The sequence below is a fragment of the Budorcas taxicolor genome, chromosome 25 (genome assembly GCF_023091745.1).
Source record: "Budorcas taxicolor isolate Tak-1 chromosome 25, Takin1.1, whole genome shotgun sequence".
Classification (NCBI taxonomy): domain Eukaryota; kingdom Metazoa; phylum Chordata; class Mammalia; order Artiodactyla; family Bovidae; genus Budorcas; species Budorcas taxicolor.
In genome coordinates this window covers 12,651,950-12,669,208 of record NC_068934.1, presented here as the reverse complement: position 1 = coordinate 12,669,208, position 17,259 = coordinate 12,651,950, and the positions used below count along the sequence as shown (strand labels likewise).

At 41.2% G+C, this 17,259-nt stretch overlaps 1 protein-coding gene across 2 annotated transcripts in view; it reads right to left on the bottom strand.

Moving 5' to 3' along the window:
- Nucleotides 1-17,259, bottom strand: part of DLG2 (discs large MAGUK scaffold protein 2) — a 1,427,480-nt gene that overhangs the window by 162,863 nt on the left and 1,247,358 nt on the right. For both annotated transcript variants that reach the window (XM_052662441.1, XM_052662442.1), the window contains one exon: nt 10,544-10,658. In XM_052662441.1, coding sequence (XP_052518401.1) covers nt 10,544-10,658 — 115 coding nt within the window. The remainder of the gene's footprint in view (nt 1-10,543; nt 10,659-17,259) is intronic.

Genomic DNA, 17,259 nt, shown 5'->3' with positions numbered 1-17,259 from the left:
AGAAACTTTCACAAAACAGGAAGACTACAATGTACTGCGGGTGCTAATTACTAAATGTGAAATAATGACATCACTTTGCTTTTGAAAGATTTCCTACAGTGGAGAGCATTAACTGAAAGTAGGCCATTGAAAGCCCAGAGCAAGTTGGGAATTTTAAGTTTCTTAAGCACTAAGGAGGCTGAAAGATAATGTTTCTACAGATCACAAAAGCAGGCATATGGACACTTTTTATAAAATACTCTTTTAGGCAAAAGACAAAGCTTGGCTCCTTGGAAATGTTTCCAATGGTGACTTCCTCTTTCCTATGCTTGCTGCACTACACACTAAGGGAAACACACATGCCTTCAGCTTTGCGCAAACTGTCCTAAACCACGTGTCAGCAGAGCTGGTATTATAGGTGTGGGCTTGTGTGGCTGCACAGTCTCACACTGTCTCACACTTAGTATAATGCTTTGCTCTCACTGTCTTGATATTCTAAAATTTAAACACGAAGCCCCATTTTCATTTTGCACTGAGCCCCACAAATTGTGTAGCTGGTTGTGGGTCTCATGTTACATGCCCCACGTGCGGGGCATGATGTATGATGGGCACTTCAACTGTGTTCTTTCCTGTGGGACTTTATAGGATAGGGCTGCAAAATCTGTTGGCAGAAGAGAGGCAGAGAATTTGCTCACATTGTTGTCATGGCTGCAGCTAGTGGGGTTTCGCTCGATTTAACCACAAATTCACAATGCTCCGGGCACCTGTAAGTCACAGTACAGGATCTAAGGGGCTTTCCAGGTAGCACTAGTGGTAAAGAACTTGCTTGCCAATGCAGGAGACAAAAAGAGATGTGGGTTCCATCTCTGGGTCGGGAAGACCCTATGGAGGAGGGCATGGTAACCCACTCCAGTATTCTTGCCTGGAGAATCCCGTGGACAGAGGTACAATCCACAGGGTTGCAAACAGCTGGACACGACTGAGGTGACAGCACGCACATATGCACAGGATCTAAGCTGACGGTATGATATTCACTCAACTGCCCATTCAACATTTAATGATGCACAAGCAGTTCTGCAGAAGTCATGCAGTGTGTAACACGGCAGCAAATGCAATGGGAAGCAAACACTAGACAAAGATGCATGTGAGTTGTGGGCTCACACATCTTTAATGAGAGTGGACTGAAGTAAGGGCTTGGTACTATTCTAGGTTCTTGGTACTATTCTTTAAAGAGAGTGGATGGAGGCAAGGGCGTGGTAGTACTCTATGCTTGGAAAACAGCGTAGGTAGGTCAATACTTTAGCCTCAGATTTCTTATCTGAAAACTGTGGGAAAACAATACCTACTTAACAGATAGACAGCTAGACAGATAGATAGTGAAGTCGCTCAGTCCTGTCTGACTCTTTGCGACCCCGTGGACAGTAGCCAACCAGGCTCTTCCATCCATGGGATTTTCCAGGCAATAATACTGGAGTGGGTTGCCATTTCCTTCTCCAGGGGATCTTTCCAACCCAGGAATCGAACCTGGGTCTCCCACATTGTAGGCAGACGCTTTACTGTCTGAGCCACCAGGGATATAACAGATACTTTATATCAAATCAAATCAAATACACAAAAGCCTTTCAATAAAGCCATATGACACCATGGGCAGGGGCAGAGGACAGCTGGCTTAGGTTCTAGACCCAGCTTAGTCTCTTATGGGTAAACTTCAAACCTGGCCTCCATTTTTCTCTTCTTTACAATGGGGCTAAAAATGGCACCTACCTCATAGCAGAGGTTTGTGAGAATTAAATTAAGATAATCCACATAAGGTACTTAGCAGACTGCCTGCCATGAAGTCTTGTAAAAGAACTTGTGAATGTTATTGTTACTGTTCTTGTTGATTTTCAGGAAGAAGGAAAATGAATTTGAAGTCTAACCTATATTAAATATGACATTTGTTTGGCTAAATGCATTTTAAGAAAACATAGTTTGAGGCAATGATCACTACGAACAGGACAGCTTACTCATCTGATCCAGAAGAGACAAGGGCCTCTGTTAGGCAGGGAACCACTGGCAAGTCATGAGGTAATGAAGTAAAATTTTAATTAAAATTAAATGCTCTCCAATCTAGTAACATTCATAATTCATTCACGTGATTGACTTAGCAGTTACCATATGCTAGACTGTGCAGATACAGACTGTAACCTGGCAAATCTCCACTGGAGAGGTGCTCACTATCTGGTGGAGGGGACAGGTGAGTCAACAGGCGGGCAGTGAAGAGGGTGTGTACATTAGAAGACAGTTTACACAGTGCACAGGAACACAGAAGAGCACATACATAACTCAACCAGCATCTGTGAGTCACTGGTGATTCTCCTAATACTACCATGTTTAACCATCATGTTCAACTGAGATTCAAAAAGTTCATTCAATAAGTATTAACTGAATTCCTATAATGTATCTGGCACTCTTCCAAATGTTAAGATGAAAGGACCAATGTCTTGAGAATCTATTCCCTTGCTCCTTGCCTAACCTCATGATTTAGGGTGAAGAGTCCCTCAACTTTTCCATACACTCATCACTCACCTGTTCTCTCCTGTGAACACTGTGTGTTGTGCCTTTTATTGTTCTGCCCTCTTTTCTAGCTAGAGCTGTTCAGATTGTTCTTAGAAGTAGTAATTTGGGGCTAACAGGCTAAGCATCTCCTCTGGAGATATGAAATTTCTGGAAATATGATTACCATGGGGTGGAGGTGAGGATCAGAGCCCAGATTGGCAGGGTGATTCTTGAGTGTCTTAAGGGCAGAAAAGATGCCCTACTCGTGTTTTTATCCACAAGGTGCAGTGCAGCGTAAGGTGGATGGTTATGGCTCTGAAATGGATGAATGAGTGAGTGACTGAATGAATAAGGCTCGTGCATTAACAAAAATGGTATCTGGATTCTAGATCCTGGGGTAAAGAGATAGATAAGAAATGCGATGGTTAACGGAAGGGTCACCCATGGCGATCAGCAATTTTTTCTCATAGGAAACTAAAAATTAAAGATATTTTAAAATTGGGGCCAGACTATGATTTCAGGGCAAGGAGAAACCTCCTCCCAGTCCCCAGTGACTCTTTCTTTCTATTTCTGGCACAAAATTAGCTGCCTGAAGACAAAGCTTTTTGTTCCACAATTAAGGATGCAATTAAAAATGCAAATGCCTGAAAGAGTGCACATAATGCTAATGAGTCTCAAAGTACACATGAAGAATCAAAATCTATTCCTCTTTAAAGGAGGCACCAGCTAGGAGGCAGGCGCTGAGCCAGTGGGAGGGGTACAGGCCCTACCCTTTACCTAACAAGCCCATCTGGCAGGTTCTTTCATAGACTTAGTTTAACTTAATCCTAACAACAAGCTGGTGAACAAGGTATTGTGTCCATTTTATAAATGAAAAGTTCAAGTTTCAGCAATTGATCAACTGTGAAGCAACTGATCAACTGTGAAGTCTGGACCAGACGCCAGGTCTCCTTTGAGGAAGTCAGTGTAAAGTATAAATGAAACAGGAGGTCTATCAATATGAATGTAACCTCTGCCCCTAGAGAATTCACTTCCTCCTCACTGTTCTGTAGTACAACGAGCAGCGGCTCCAGGGGGAGGCACACCTGGGCAGAGAACATGGGTTGGCCATGTGGCACCATGTTATTTTAAATCTCTCTGGCCTTGTACAAGGTTCTTCATCTGTAGAATGGGGATAATAATCATAATTGTATTTAGCACTGTTATAAAGCTTAAGTGAAGTGACGAATAAAGCACAGGCCTCTCAGTGTGGCTCTGGTTGCCCGTCCTGATTTTTGCACTGCCCTTTCCAAAGCTTTTGGGTTTCCCAAGTCTAGACCATCTCCAGACTTTCTGCCTCATCTTGTCAGACTGTTTCAGGTACCTGGTCATTTCTCCCCTGGTAGGATTTTAAGAGAGATAAGATCCTCTGGGGCTTCCCAGGGGGCTCAGTGGTAAGGAATCCGCCTGCCAATGCAGGACACATGGGTTTGAGCCCTGGGTCAGGAAGATCCCCGAAGGAGGAAATGGCAACTCACTTTAGTACTGGTGCCTGGGAAATCCCACGGACAGAGAAGCCTGATGGGCTACAGTTCATGAGGTCACAAAGAGCAGAATGCAACTGAGCACACACACAGCAATAAACTCTGAATCCAAGGTGCTGCAATACACTGTATTTCTGAAAGAATAAATGATAACTTTGTCAAAGAAGAATATGTGAGTGAATGAATGAGAGGCAATAAGAATGCCTTTGCTGGCTAGCCCTGTGCCAAGCACTGGGCAGGGGAGGCACACAGGATTATAACATGTCCCCTGGAGACATCTGCTGAGAGCATGTTGGGTCCAAGGGTGGAAGGGAAGAAGGTAAAAACCTGACTTGTAATAAAGTTCAACGATTTCATGGCTCTACCTTAAATAACCTTGAGAAATTCATAGCCAAGTGAAATGGGGAGCAACTTTGCACTGGAGCCAAGTTCCCTGAACTGGCTCCATCCCACATTGTTCCCCAGGTTGCCTGGGAAGCCCATCCCCAGGTTACAGACAAGAAATACAGTGGGGCGGGAAGTACAGTGGAAGGATATATTAATGTTTAAAGAAGAGCAGGAAAAAGACCAGAGTCTCTTACATGATGCTGCTGCTTTCCCCTCCCACCAAAATCAATCAGAGGAGAACATCTTTCCTCTAGAATAAAAACCCATCAGGATGAAGAATCCTGGGTGAAATCTATTTGCTCAAGATTTCCCTCAGTGTAACTTCCAGTCCTGTGTCTCTGGAATAGGAAGATTAAGAGTGCTGAGAACGAGACACAGATGAGGTTCACCCTGAACCCTGCCCCTATCCCAGGCCCTCCCACTAAGAAGGTACAGGCTGTGTGTCATGGTCTACATGTATTACTGAATTAGGCCTCAGCTGGAAGAGGGTCACAGAGTTCAGCAGGCAGGTGAAGCTGCCTGAAAGGCCTTGCAGACCCAGATGTGTCCGGGAAATCCCAAAAGGTAGTGCCTGTGTCCACAGGACTTGACCAAACTCCATGCACTTGATATTGGGTTTCCAGAGGGCTGACTACTCAAAGGTCTTGGCTTATATTTTAATCTTGTTCTTTCACATCTCTATGGGAAAGAGAATCTAGGAATTAATTCATTCAACAAATATTTACTGAAGAGACTACTTTAGGCCAAGCACTGTGCCATAAGGCACTAAAGACATAAGAAAATTAAGACATTAACTGGGATTTGCAGGCCTAGTATTGATGGACCTGCCATTTCAAGGAGCTTTACCATGAAGCTGTAATAAAGACCAGAGTGATCACTACTTTAATATGTGAGTTTTAAACACCAGTGGTCTTTTGGGTAGATTTCATTGTAGGAAGCCTTATAGGCTGTTGTGAAGATTAACACAGGTTAATAATTGCAAGGCACGTAGCACATGAGAAAAGTTATGAGAATGTCCTGCATTCTAACTGAACTGTCTGCAGATACGGACAATGAGAATCCTGAGGGAAGAAGGTCTGATCTCTTATTTATCTCTGTAGCTAGGCATCTGCTACAGACTGGTATATTGCAGGTATATTCATGTGAGATCATGTTTGTTGAATGAAAGAACTGATGCTCTGATGAATCATTGCGTAAAAGATTTAAACAACAGAGCAGGAGGCAGACCTCAACATTTGTCATATATAGCCTTTGAAGGAAAAACTGTCAAAAAAATACAAAGTTTGAGTTACCAGTTTAAAATGTGGATTTAGGACCACAGAGGAAGTAAATACTTCAAATCCAGAACAGAAAACTGTGAGCACAGGGCTTAGAGTGGCTAAAGAATGTAAAGGAGAAATGGAAGCAATTGTGAGGATGGGGTGCTGATGACATCTATGAGGAACTGGAAAGGGGATCCCACAGATGCTGACTATAATGTAATGAAGACATGTTCTCTTGCCTGTGTCCTGTGTCATCTACCTAGAATGCTCTTCCTTGTTTAGTCCATCTGCCAGCTGTAGACCACATCCCATTAGTGAGCCATTAAACCAAATTAATGAGTTGTGACTCCCATTTTTTAAAGAATGAGAGAAACAGAATGGAAAATAGCAAAGTTTACTGTACATAAAACATAAACTTCAATAATAAAGTCTTTTTTGAGCTTTATGTGTGTATGTATTTACTGGGCTGTGATAAAAATATATTTCTTATTTTGAGTAGAAAAGGTTTGAAGGCCTCTGAATTAACTTATATAAAATCTTCAAGAATTAATTCAGATATCCTTGTATAAGGTAGCAGTAAAGGTTCTTGGCCTTACAAGAGCTAACTTTTCACACCACTGTGCATTGTGACTGTCTTCCCCTCATCTCTTTCCCGCACTAGATGCAAGTTCCTTGAGGACAGGGCATGACTTCTAGGTCCTCAGTGTCCATTATAGGTTCTGGTACAGAATATACACTCAAAACACGCTTGATGAGTGCATAAATAAATACGAATTACTGACTTTTAAACCTAAATTCACAACAGAAAGCTTATTCACTCGAACTCTTCAAATTGCTATCTTTTATTAACAAATGAACAAGGATCAGGTTTCTCTTATATTCTCTCCTGTCACCTCTTACTCCCCGTTGGTGGACTTACCTGCTTTTCTTTCTCCCCCTCTCCATTCTCCCAGTGTCCTAGGTGCTCTTGGTTCTCTTTTATCCAAAGAAAGGATCTCTCCTTAGCCATTTGCACTCTGGAGTGAATTTAACCTCCTCTACTCTGACCTTTCTTGGTAGCTTTTAAATATAAAGGCACATCCGATTGATTAGTAGCAAGAAAAGCCTTGTTCTGCTAGTGGGATGCATTTAGAGCTGATAGAAAGATACCAAGGGGGGTGCATATTATAGCGGTAGAGAGACCTCAACCTGCACATATATAGAGCCCCAAAGTACATGCAACAAACCCATACCAGGAGCCCAGATGGCATCTAGGGCTGAAGAACTGATAATGTACTTGTGGAGCATTTTGAAAAATAGTTTATTCAAATTTTTAATATTTTATTTACTTTTAAGGTTCTACAACTACATATGTTTCACAATGCAGGAAATACACAATACACATAGCCCATTCAACCAAGCAGATCCAAGTCATTGGCATAGAACATGTACAGCATTATCAATAGCGACAATCAACTCCATTTGCGTGACATGACCAAAGCACTTCAAGTGCCTTACAAAAAAAGATTAGAAGAAGGCAAATAATTACAACTAGATTGGAAAATAGAGAGGGCTGGCTCAAGTTCACAGCACTGCCTGGATAGATGTGCTAGTTCCCTGCCAGGCAAATAGGTTGCCATCACCAGGGGGACTATTTCTAGGAAGGGAAGGAGGCCAATTTCTGCATGAGCCCGAGAAGATGCATCGTCTTGGACACAGCCAACATAGGGCTCATGTTGAGAGAGAGAGTGTGTGTGTGAGAGAGAAAGAGAGTATAAGGTGTGTAGGGAAAAGGAGGTAACTCCAAGGGGAAGGTGGTTTTGTGGTATAAGCAAATATTCTAAGTCAGCTAAATGGTTTATTCCAGAACAAAGAAGCAGCTTGCTTTCTGGCTTAGGTTTTGGCTTCATGGAAAAATATGAATAGTACTAAAGAAATCCCATATAAAAGCCCTACAGTACAGTTTATCCTGTGAAAAAACCCCAAAGAAGTATTCTTTTTGAATTTCTCCTCTCAGCTAATCTGTTTCGTAATCCAAGAGTCGGCCACTGTGCTGACAGAAGCACATTGGGATTCACAGCCAAAGCGCACTGAACAGCTGATATGCATAAACTGGGCCCAAGGCAGCTGGAGTGATAGATGGCTCTGGAAGGCAGGAGATCCAACTCTGCTGCCAAGCGGCTGTGGGGCCCCTTCCTCCTGGGGAAGGAATTTCCCCTTCTGTAAATTAAACAGTGGGCCTGGTGATAGCTAAGATTCCAGCCCGAGCATTACAGAAAGCTGAGCACAGAAAGCTGAGCAGGGTAAAGGGAAGAACATTCCAGGGTGTCATTCTGAGATTAAAGAGACATGCTCATCATCTGATATTTATATAATCAGAGAAATTTTGCTACTGATTTATTTTGAAACAGCATCTAGTTGACTTTCTAAAATAACACAATCAACTGGCACTAGTCCTATTTAAGTGATCTAGACAAAACAAGCATATCTGAAAATCCTACAGCCAAAATCAGTGTTAAACAAACAAACAAACAACAAAGGTATAAACATACCAAATCATTTTGAGAAAGAATTCCGTTTAGGCTTTTCTATTTCATTAATTAATGAAATTAATTAATTTATCACATTGCGTGAGAACAGGGCTAGGGGATCTTGTAAGTTCTTTCCCTCTGATTGGACTCTATTCATGGTCCACATCTTTTGCAATTCTATGCCTGTAAGAGTCACCCAGAAGCTGAGGTCAGACCTCTATAAGATACTTTTGGTATCTTATAAAGAAATAATTTAGGAATTTTTTCATGAATTTTCAGCTATTTTTGAGCCTTATTTAACAGGAGTTCCTCCTTTAATACAACATCCAACTATTAAAGCACTGACAGGACAATGTTCTTTATTACCTTAAGTCTTCATCTCTTTTGTATGTTATAGTTTTATTTACCATTTCAGAGAGTAAAGGTCTGATTCTCAGCAACACTACTATTTCAAATAAATCTATTAGTTTTACATAATAGCATCATATCACTTCATTTCACTTTCCTAATCTTCCACAACTTACTTAAAAGGACTAAGTTATTACCGGTATATTTTCAGCAAATTCCTTCTAGTACATTGAACATTTTTATGCATTCTACTTTTTAACAAGATACCAACAATATGATCATTTTTCCCTCCAGTTTTATTCTATATAACTTTAATTTTAGCTCATTTATCTCTATCCTATTAACTTAGTTGACTTTTCCCAATTTGCTACCTGAAACTAAAGCATTTCAGAATTTAGAAAATATTTTATATCACAAAGACCAGCAATACAACTCTAGTGAGGAGAAACAGAAACAGCTGCTTTCCATCATATTTGTGACGTCACTACAAGGCATGTTCTAGGGTGGTTCTCAACAGTTCCTCTCACAGATTACAGACATGGACCAAAATAATATTCCAAAATGCAGTTGAACAAATTTGGGATATTCATATTCTGATTTTTTTTTTTAATTTAAATCTCAGGGCTTCTGAGGTACTGGAACTCCCTGGAATAAGAAGGGACTCTATGCTTGTCAGAGAGGCCAGCAAACCAAAGCCTCTGAGAAGCTGCTGGCTTCTGGAATCCTCCTCCCTCCTTGGCCCTGCTATACCTACCTAGGACACACAAAGGATAGCTTACAGCCAAAGTGAAACCAACAGGACAAATCTATCTCAGTATATAAATGAATGTCTATAACATGCACCTCGTGTCAAGACAAGATGGTGAAATTTCAGGTCTAAAGGATATGACCCTAGGTGGGAGTCAGACCAGATCCCAAGAGAATACAGTGAGGATGGGTGTGGTTCCCCCAATGATACCTGGATTCATTTTCACTATTAACTGGGCATCACTATCCCACTTTGGCCATTAATACTTACAATATCATTCTTATTATTGTAAGTCATCATTTCTTTTTAATTGAATGGTAGTAGAATGAGGAATAGTTTCCTATAAGAATTAGGAAGATTTTCCTAGATTCTGTGAAAAAAAATAGAAATTAGTGCTCTAATATGACATAAAATCCTCAAAGAAATATAATGCATTATTTTTTAATAAAGAACTGGATATTTCAAATTTATTGAGCTTTTATAGTGTATTGTTTTCTGGGGTTTTTAAAAATTAGAGTCAGCACTGATAAAGTATATTTTGAGAGGAATATAGGAGGCTTTATGCTAAGAAGAGGTGCATGTTACAGTTGAGTGATGATGGACCTTACTCAAGAATTAATTATGGGTATGAAAGACCAGAAGGCATTTCAAGTTAAATCAATCATCTTTTTTTTTTTTTCTGATAAGCTAATGAGTTTTGTCAGGCAAGGAACAAGTAACTTTTATGGTTTGAGAAACAATTGGTAATGAGATGCCACAGAAAAAGTCATTCTACCAAACTTTAAGAAAAAAACGACATAAGTCTTAGAGAGAGTACTGATTTCTAATCGATATACCAAAGTTAATAGGATAGATGTCAAGTAGGCCAGGAAGAAATATGAGAATATTTTATTCCCATACTGATGGTAAGCAGATGTCCAGTGCTTCGGCCCATATATTCAATTTAAGATGCGTCTGAACTGAAAATATTTCTCCTCACTATTTTTACTACAACCTGTGCTAAGAACTTTACCTTGGATCACAGCATGGTCAAAGAACTTGTTAAAAGCAGGGGACTTTAACTAATTTAACACAGTTAATAACATTTTTAAAATTTCTTCACAACGGTTAGACTTCAGGTCTTGCAGTGGTGTGCTGATGAGCGTGGGTTAATTAAGAGCACGTGTCCCTTGCCACACGGTGTTGCTCTGTTCCCCAAGCTGATGGCTCACAAGCGCAGGTCACAGTAAGAAACACACTGTTGCCTACCTGACATAGAGGGAACGCTTCTGATTGGTTCGCAGGGACCCGGACCCGGAGCTCATGCTGTGGTTCATCATCTGCTCTCGTAGGTCATGGATTTTGGCCTCAAATCGAGCGTAATCTGGAAATGAAAACGAAGATGGCAAATTTGGTTCTGTGCCTTCAGCAAGTTAGAAATACTGCACACTCAAGGCAGCCCTCAGAGAAGGCAATGGCAACCCACTCCAGTACTCTTGCCTGGAAAATCCCATGGACCATGGAGCCTGGTAGGCTGCAGTCCATGGGGCCGCTAAGAGTCGGACACGACTGAGCGAATTCCCTTTCACTTTTCACTTTCATGCATTGGAGAAGGAAATGGCAACCCACTCCAGTGTTCTTGCCTGGACAATCCCAGGGACGGGGGAGCCTGGTGGGCTGCCGTCTCTGGGGTTGCACAGAGTCGGACACGACTGAAGCGACTTAGCAGCAGCAGCAGCAAGGCAGCCCTTTGTTCCTGTTGTTGGTTCCTTTGCCAAGAAACAGAGGGATGCACAATGCAAGACTAGTGGAATACAGAAGGTTCACTTTCATTTTATTCATTTGTAGACATTCCCAAGAGAGAAAGAACAAACCAGTTACTTCCCAAAAGGCAAGCTTGAAAACACACCACCACCAAATTCCCACTACTGAAAAGTACACGGGAGGAGGAGGTCACTTTCCAACTGACAGACTGGAGAACTAAGTGTTTGGTGACGAACTGTGAAAAAAACACCATTTACTTTTGCTAAATTCTTTTCTTGATGGGGGGATGTCTTAGAAGTTGATTACTTGGACTGTACCTCAATTTTGCCTTATATCTTTAATATAAAACATCATATGCTAAACTTCATCAATTCTAACACAATATATAAAAATTAGCTTCTCAGGAGATCAGGGTTAGAAAATATTAAATCTATTTTAGAAGTATGCAAAGAAAAAATATAGGGGGTCTTAAAAATCAAGGAAATATAATTATTAAAATATACTATGTCATCACAGGAAATTTATTTTTACCACATCAATCCAATAAAAATAAAGACAGAAAAATAAGTTTTAAGATACTTAGTAACACAGTCAGCATATAAAAAGAAATAATTTGAAGTTCTCATATTCTGAATCCCAACTTGGTCTACCATCTCCTTGGTACAACAGTATCTCCCTTTAGGAAAATTTTGCTTTAGGTAAAAGGCTCAATTTGCCCAGAAGATAACTGTGAACATGTTAATTCAAATTGTAAATGGTTCTTCTAATTGCAAAGCAATTCATCAGGAAGAATTTTAAGAGAGGTTCTAATATATTTCAGAAAACAAATTGATCTTCAATTCAATTTATTCATAACTTTTCACAAAACAAGAATAATTAAATGAATATAATACAAGATGATCTCCTTACAGTATATTTCAAATTTTTTTTATAATAAAAAGTTCCACAAAATTAAATTTAAATTCAATTTACTGAATATCTATTGGTGGTTGTGGTACAGAATTCCAGAAGGAAAATGATTTGATCTTGGTTTTCAATGACAGAAAATAATGAATTCTGAATGTTAAATATTTCTGAAGTTTAGGACTCCAAAGATGGGCTTCCCAGGTGGCACTAGTGGTAATGAACCTGCCTGCCGCTGTGGGAGACATGAAGAGACGTGAGTCCGACCCCTGGGTTGGGAAGGTTCCCTGGAGGAGGGCACGGCTACCCACTCCAGTATTCTTGCCTGGAGAATCCCATGGACAGGGCAGCCTGGCACGCTACAGTCCATGGGGCCGCAATGAGTTGGACACGACTGAAGCAGATTAGCTCTCGCTCGCGCACTCTAAAGATAAAACCCTAATAGCTGAGGGAAAATTTCTGGTGCTTAAACAAAGTCTCATGCTACCTAGATTTTGAAGGCTTCCTGTTCAAAACTTCTCTTTGAATAATTAAATCCTAAATGATTAAGTGAGTAGAATAACATATTTAACCTAAAACCTATTAACTGTAATTTGAAATATTTCATTTCATTTTAGCAGGGAGAGAAAACACTTATTTACACAACCATCAATATGATGCTAATATGCAGATTAAGTCATTCTGAGCAAGTCATATTTTCTTGCCATCCTATTAATATCCAATTAACATTTATTGCCGGCCACATGGCAGATGTTATGCTTCAAGCTTCATGGGCATTATCTCATTTCTTATTTAAATTACAAAATGAAGGCCACGGATGTTGTAAAAATGTGAAGCATATAAAAAAAGAAACATGGAATAAAAAATAAGAGGTCCCCATCCCCCCTTCTCCTCTCACTCCTGGTCTTCCCTACAGCATAGCCTGCAGGTACATAGATGGTGGGTGATGGACTTGCAGCCATATTCATCTGAATATACACATATACTCCCCCACACATGTGAGATCACAATTATATATTATGGTAATGCTCCTTCCTCCCTTTTTAGCAGTGTTAACTTGGATATTTCCCTACCTTCTCTTAAATAATAAGTATCATGTTTCTTAATACCCTTAATTATATCCCACAGTTTAGGCTGTAACTTATTTACAATTCCCATATGACAGCCTTTGCTATCAGACAGGGATCCTGGTACATGTGAGCACACTCGAGGCAGGCCGCTAGAAAGCTGTAGCACGAGTTCCAGTCAAGCTTTGCACAGACGTCACATGGTCCCCATGAGCGCTTTTTTTGGGGAAAATAATCTATCCTGGAACACAGAGTTGGAGTTGTATCTCCTGAGCCATGCTCCATACTGTCACCAGCTAAATGCCACACATCGCCCCTAAGAATCACTAAATCCCAAGACACCCCCTTTACCACTTGGATGACTTCACCATCATGACAAAGACCTGAAATCCATTTTCTGAATGAATGAATGAGGGAGAAGAACTGAAATGAATTTCAGTTTTAAATGCCTGCAGGTACTGAAATTGCCCAATTTCAACATTAAGTTGTTTTTTTTTTTATAATGAAGAAAGACAAGATGATTCTCCTCTAGGACTTCTTTTCTCAGGGCTAATTATTCTGTTTAATTTCAAGGCTTTATTCCTATTTAATTAGGGTCACTCCCAAATTGCACTGTTATTTTTACGGTTCCCTCTTGGCAGTCTCTGAGCTCTCCCCATCTCAGCCACGGCATACAGTCTGGAAACAGTTTCCTGATACTTAACCACATGTGACTGGCACTTTGTTAGACTCTTCCTATGTTCTCCTTAATGGACGGCTCATCAGATCCCCGAAATGTTTTCTACCGCGCCCTTAAAATGCTTCCTCTGCATCATATTCTACAGTGCCTACATCCCCCGCTACGGGTGGGGAGGCATTACATTGCGCAGTGTATTGTACTTGTCTTGCTTGGGACCCATCTTGTTCTCAACTTCTCCACTTTAACCATATTAAACATAAATCTCATATTCAAAAGTGTTTATCCTTCTTTGTCCCTTTTTGAAAAATAAAGCTTTGCAAGTAATTTCATCAAAGGAAAAACAATAAGATTTAAGTTTGTAAATATAAATGGCGTGTGTGTGTGTGTCTCTGCATGTGAATATGTGAGAGAGAGAGAGACAGACAGAGAGGAGAGGGATATGTCTCCAGCCTCTTAGAGATAAACAAGTTACAGTTAGGAATGCTCTAGAAATAAACAAGAAAATAGACGCATGAATTGTGAAGTATGTCTTCTTTATGTTTTATAATAGTACCGAAAATTACATTTTCAACAAGTTAAAAAGCTACCACCACCATGTCCATTCAATCTTAATTCTCTCTTCTCTCCCCAAATGTTTCATTCACATCCATGCCCTCCTCTTTGGGATATTTTCCAATAGGTTCCTAACACTCAGGAACACAGTCTAATGAGATTTTTATTTTATTTATCCTGGGCCGTGCTGGGTCTCCGCTGCTGCGTGCAGGCTTTCTCCAGCTGCAGTCAGGGGGGGCTACTCCTTGTTGCAGTGCTGGGGCTTCTCGTTGCGATGGCTTCTCCTGGGACAGAGCACAGGCTCTAGGCGTGGGGGCTTCAGGGACAGCGCATGGGCGCTACAGCCCGGGCTCAGGAGTCGTGCACAGAGAGAGGGCTCAGCCTGCTCCGTGGCGTGTGGAATCTTCCCCGCCCAGGGATCAAACCTTTGTCCCCTGTGCTGGAAGGCAGATTCTTCTCCACCGTGCCACCAGGGAAGTCCCTGATGAGATTTCAAAGTGCTCAGTCTTTATTCTAAGGGAAAGTTCATGTTTACTGAGTACCTGCAATAAACTAACTTCTGTGCTAGGTACTTAAAAATTATGTTATTTCTCCTAACACAGTTCTGAGGTTAGTATATATTTTAGAGGTAGTGAAACAGGTCCAGAGAGGTTAACTTCACCACAGTCACAGAGCTTCTCAGTTCCAGAGCTCACTGGACATGGAGCCAGCATTCAACCCTGGGTCTCTGTGAGGCCAGTGTGTTTCCATCACACCCCAGTGCCTATTAAAACACCACAATTCTCCCTGAGAACCCAGGCTTCCTCCATCCTCCACCCGTCCCTCCCAACACCACGCTCTCTTTCCTCTCACCAACTGCATTACATGCATGCTGGTCCTCTCATTTATTGTCCCATAACTCCTTAGAGAGTGGCTCTGCCTCACTCATCTCTGCTTCTCCAACCTCAAGGTCTATCATGCCTCCTTTCCTACACAAGGGATTGTACTAGGCACATGGCATATAGTTTTGAAAAAGACGGAACCTAAAGGAGTTTACTTCTTGAACGAGACACTGACAAGGAAATTAAGCAGGATAAGGCTGAGGTGGGAAACTGCATTAAAGCAGCAGGACCTTAAGCCACTACAAAAAACAGTATGGAGGCTCCTCAAAAAACTAAAAATAGAAATGTCATACGATCCAGCAATCCCACTCCTGGGCACATATCTGGACAAAACTCTAATTCAAAGAGTACATGCACCCGTATGTTCACAGCAACACCATTCACAACAGCCAGGACACGGAAACAGCCTAAATGTCCATCAACAGATGAGTTAATAAAGATGTGGTATATATGCAAAGGAAAACTACCCAGCCATAAAAAAGAATGAAATGCCATTTGCAGCAACATGTATGCAATTAGAGATCATACTGAATGAAGTAAGTTGGAAAGAAATTGACAAATACCATATGATTTCATTTATATGTGGAACTTAAATATGGCAAAAAATGAACCTATTATCTACAAAACAGAGACAGACTCACAGATCTCGAGAACAGACTTGTGACTGCCAAGCGGGGGGAGAGAAGGGGAGGGAAGGACAGGGAGTCTGGAATTAGCTGATGTAAACCAGTATATACAGGATGGACAGACAACAAGGTCCTGCTGTATCACACAGGGAGCTATATTCACTATTCTGTGATAAACCATAATGGAAAAGAAAAGCATGCTCATATGTATATAACTGAATCATTTTTCTGTACAGCAGAAATTAATGCAACATTATAAATTAACTATACTTCAATTTTAAAAAAATTTGCTTCTAAAAAAGCATCTTGGCTCTCCCATTTATTAGCTGTGCATGACTGTGAAAGTTGGGCTCAGTTTCCTCATACATAAGCAGAACAGGAATAATAATTGTACCTACTTCAAGATAATGTGGAAGGTTACAAGAGAGAGCTGACTGATTGGTAATGACTGATAATTCCTGCTGTTAATTTTCATATGTAATTTAACACCTATTCTTGTTCACTGCTTGCAAAAGTCATAACCCCTTTCTGTACCAAGTAAAATGGAAACCTGTGTCTGCTCTCAGTGGCCCCTATTACAGCCTTACTCTGCCTGTTAGGAATTGATGTCTCGACCAGGTCAGAAAGGAAAGAGTTACAGATGGCCACATTGGGGACGCCTGACACTAGGGTGGAACTGTTCATCGGCTGGGCAACCACTGAATGGCACCTTAGGGTCCTCTCACAAATCCACAATCATTTGGAGGTCAGGAGAATGATGCCCAGTTCTGAAGCTACTGCCTTTTTCAGGAATATCAGTGATCTTGTCCATTGGTATCATTGCAAGGCTTTGAGCTACTGATGGACACTTGGATGGAGCAAGGGCAAGGGTGTGAACACCCCTTGCCACACATGAGAGGAAGCTCTGCCATATACCTGCTTCCTCTGCAGTTTGTCAAGTGTGAACAAGGAGGCCCACACAGGAATGAAGGCACTGCCCCAGAAGTCTGGGGTTGCTTAATGCAACAGGATTCACCTGCGTTGATTAAAACTGAATGACTGCTCACATCTTCAAGTCTCTGATGGCCAGCTGCATCAGAGAAGAAAACAATAAGCTCACTGGGTTAGACTACAGCATAAGCCATTGGCATGTCGTCCTTGAAGTGATCTGGTGGGTGGCCTTCCCCTCCACAGCTGTGCCCTTGTGCAGCTGACTAATGATTGTCACTTACCAGGGCACGCAGCAGGACAGCTTTAAATCTTAATCCTGTCATTTAATACAAACAGGACCATGGGAAGTTTCTGAGTGTCAGCGTGCTCATCTGTAAATTGCGAGACTCCTCTCACAAAGTGGTGTGAGAATCAAAATGAGATTTGGCATGGAGCTTTCTGTAAATGTAAGACAGTGGTTCCTATTCTCACTGTGGTGGCCCCCTTGAGACAAATACATTCCCAGTCCTCAGCCACATTAGTGGGGACAACAGTATCCTATTCCTATGTGCTCATTATGGATACATATGCAGTTTTAACAGCA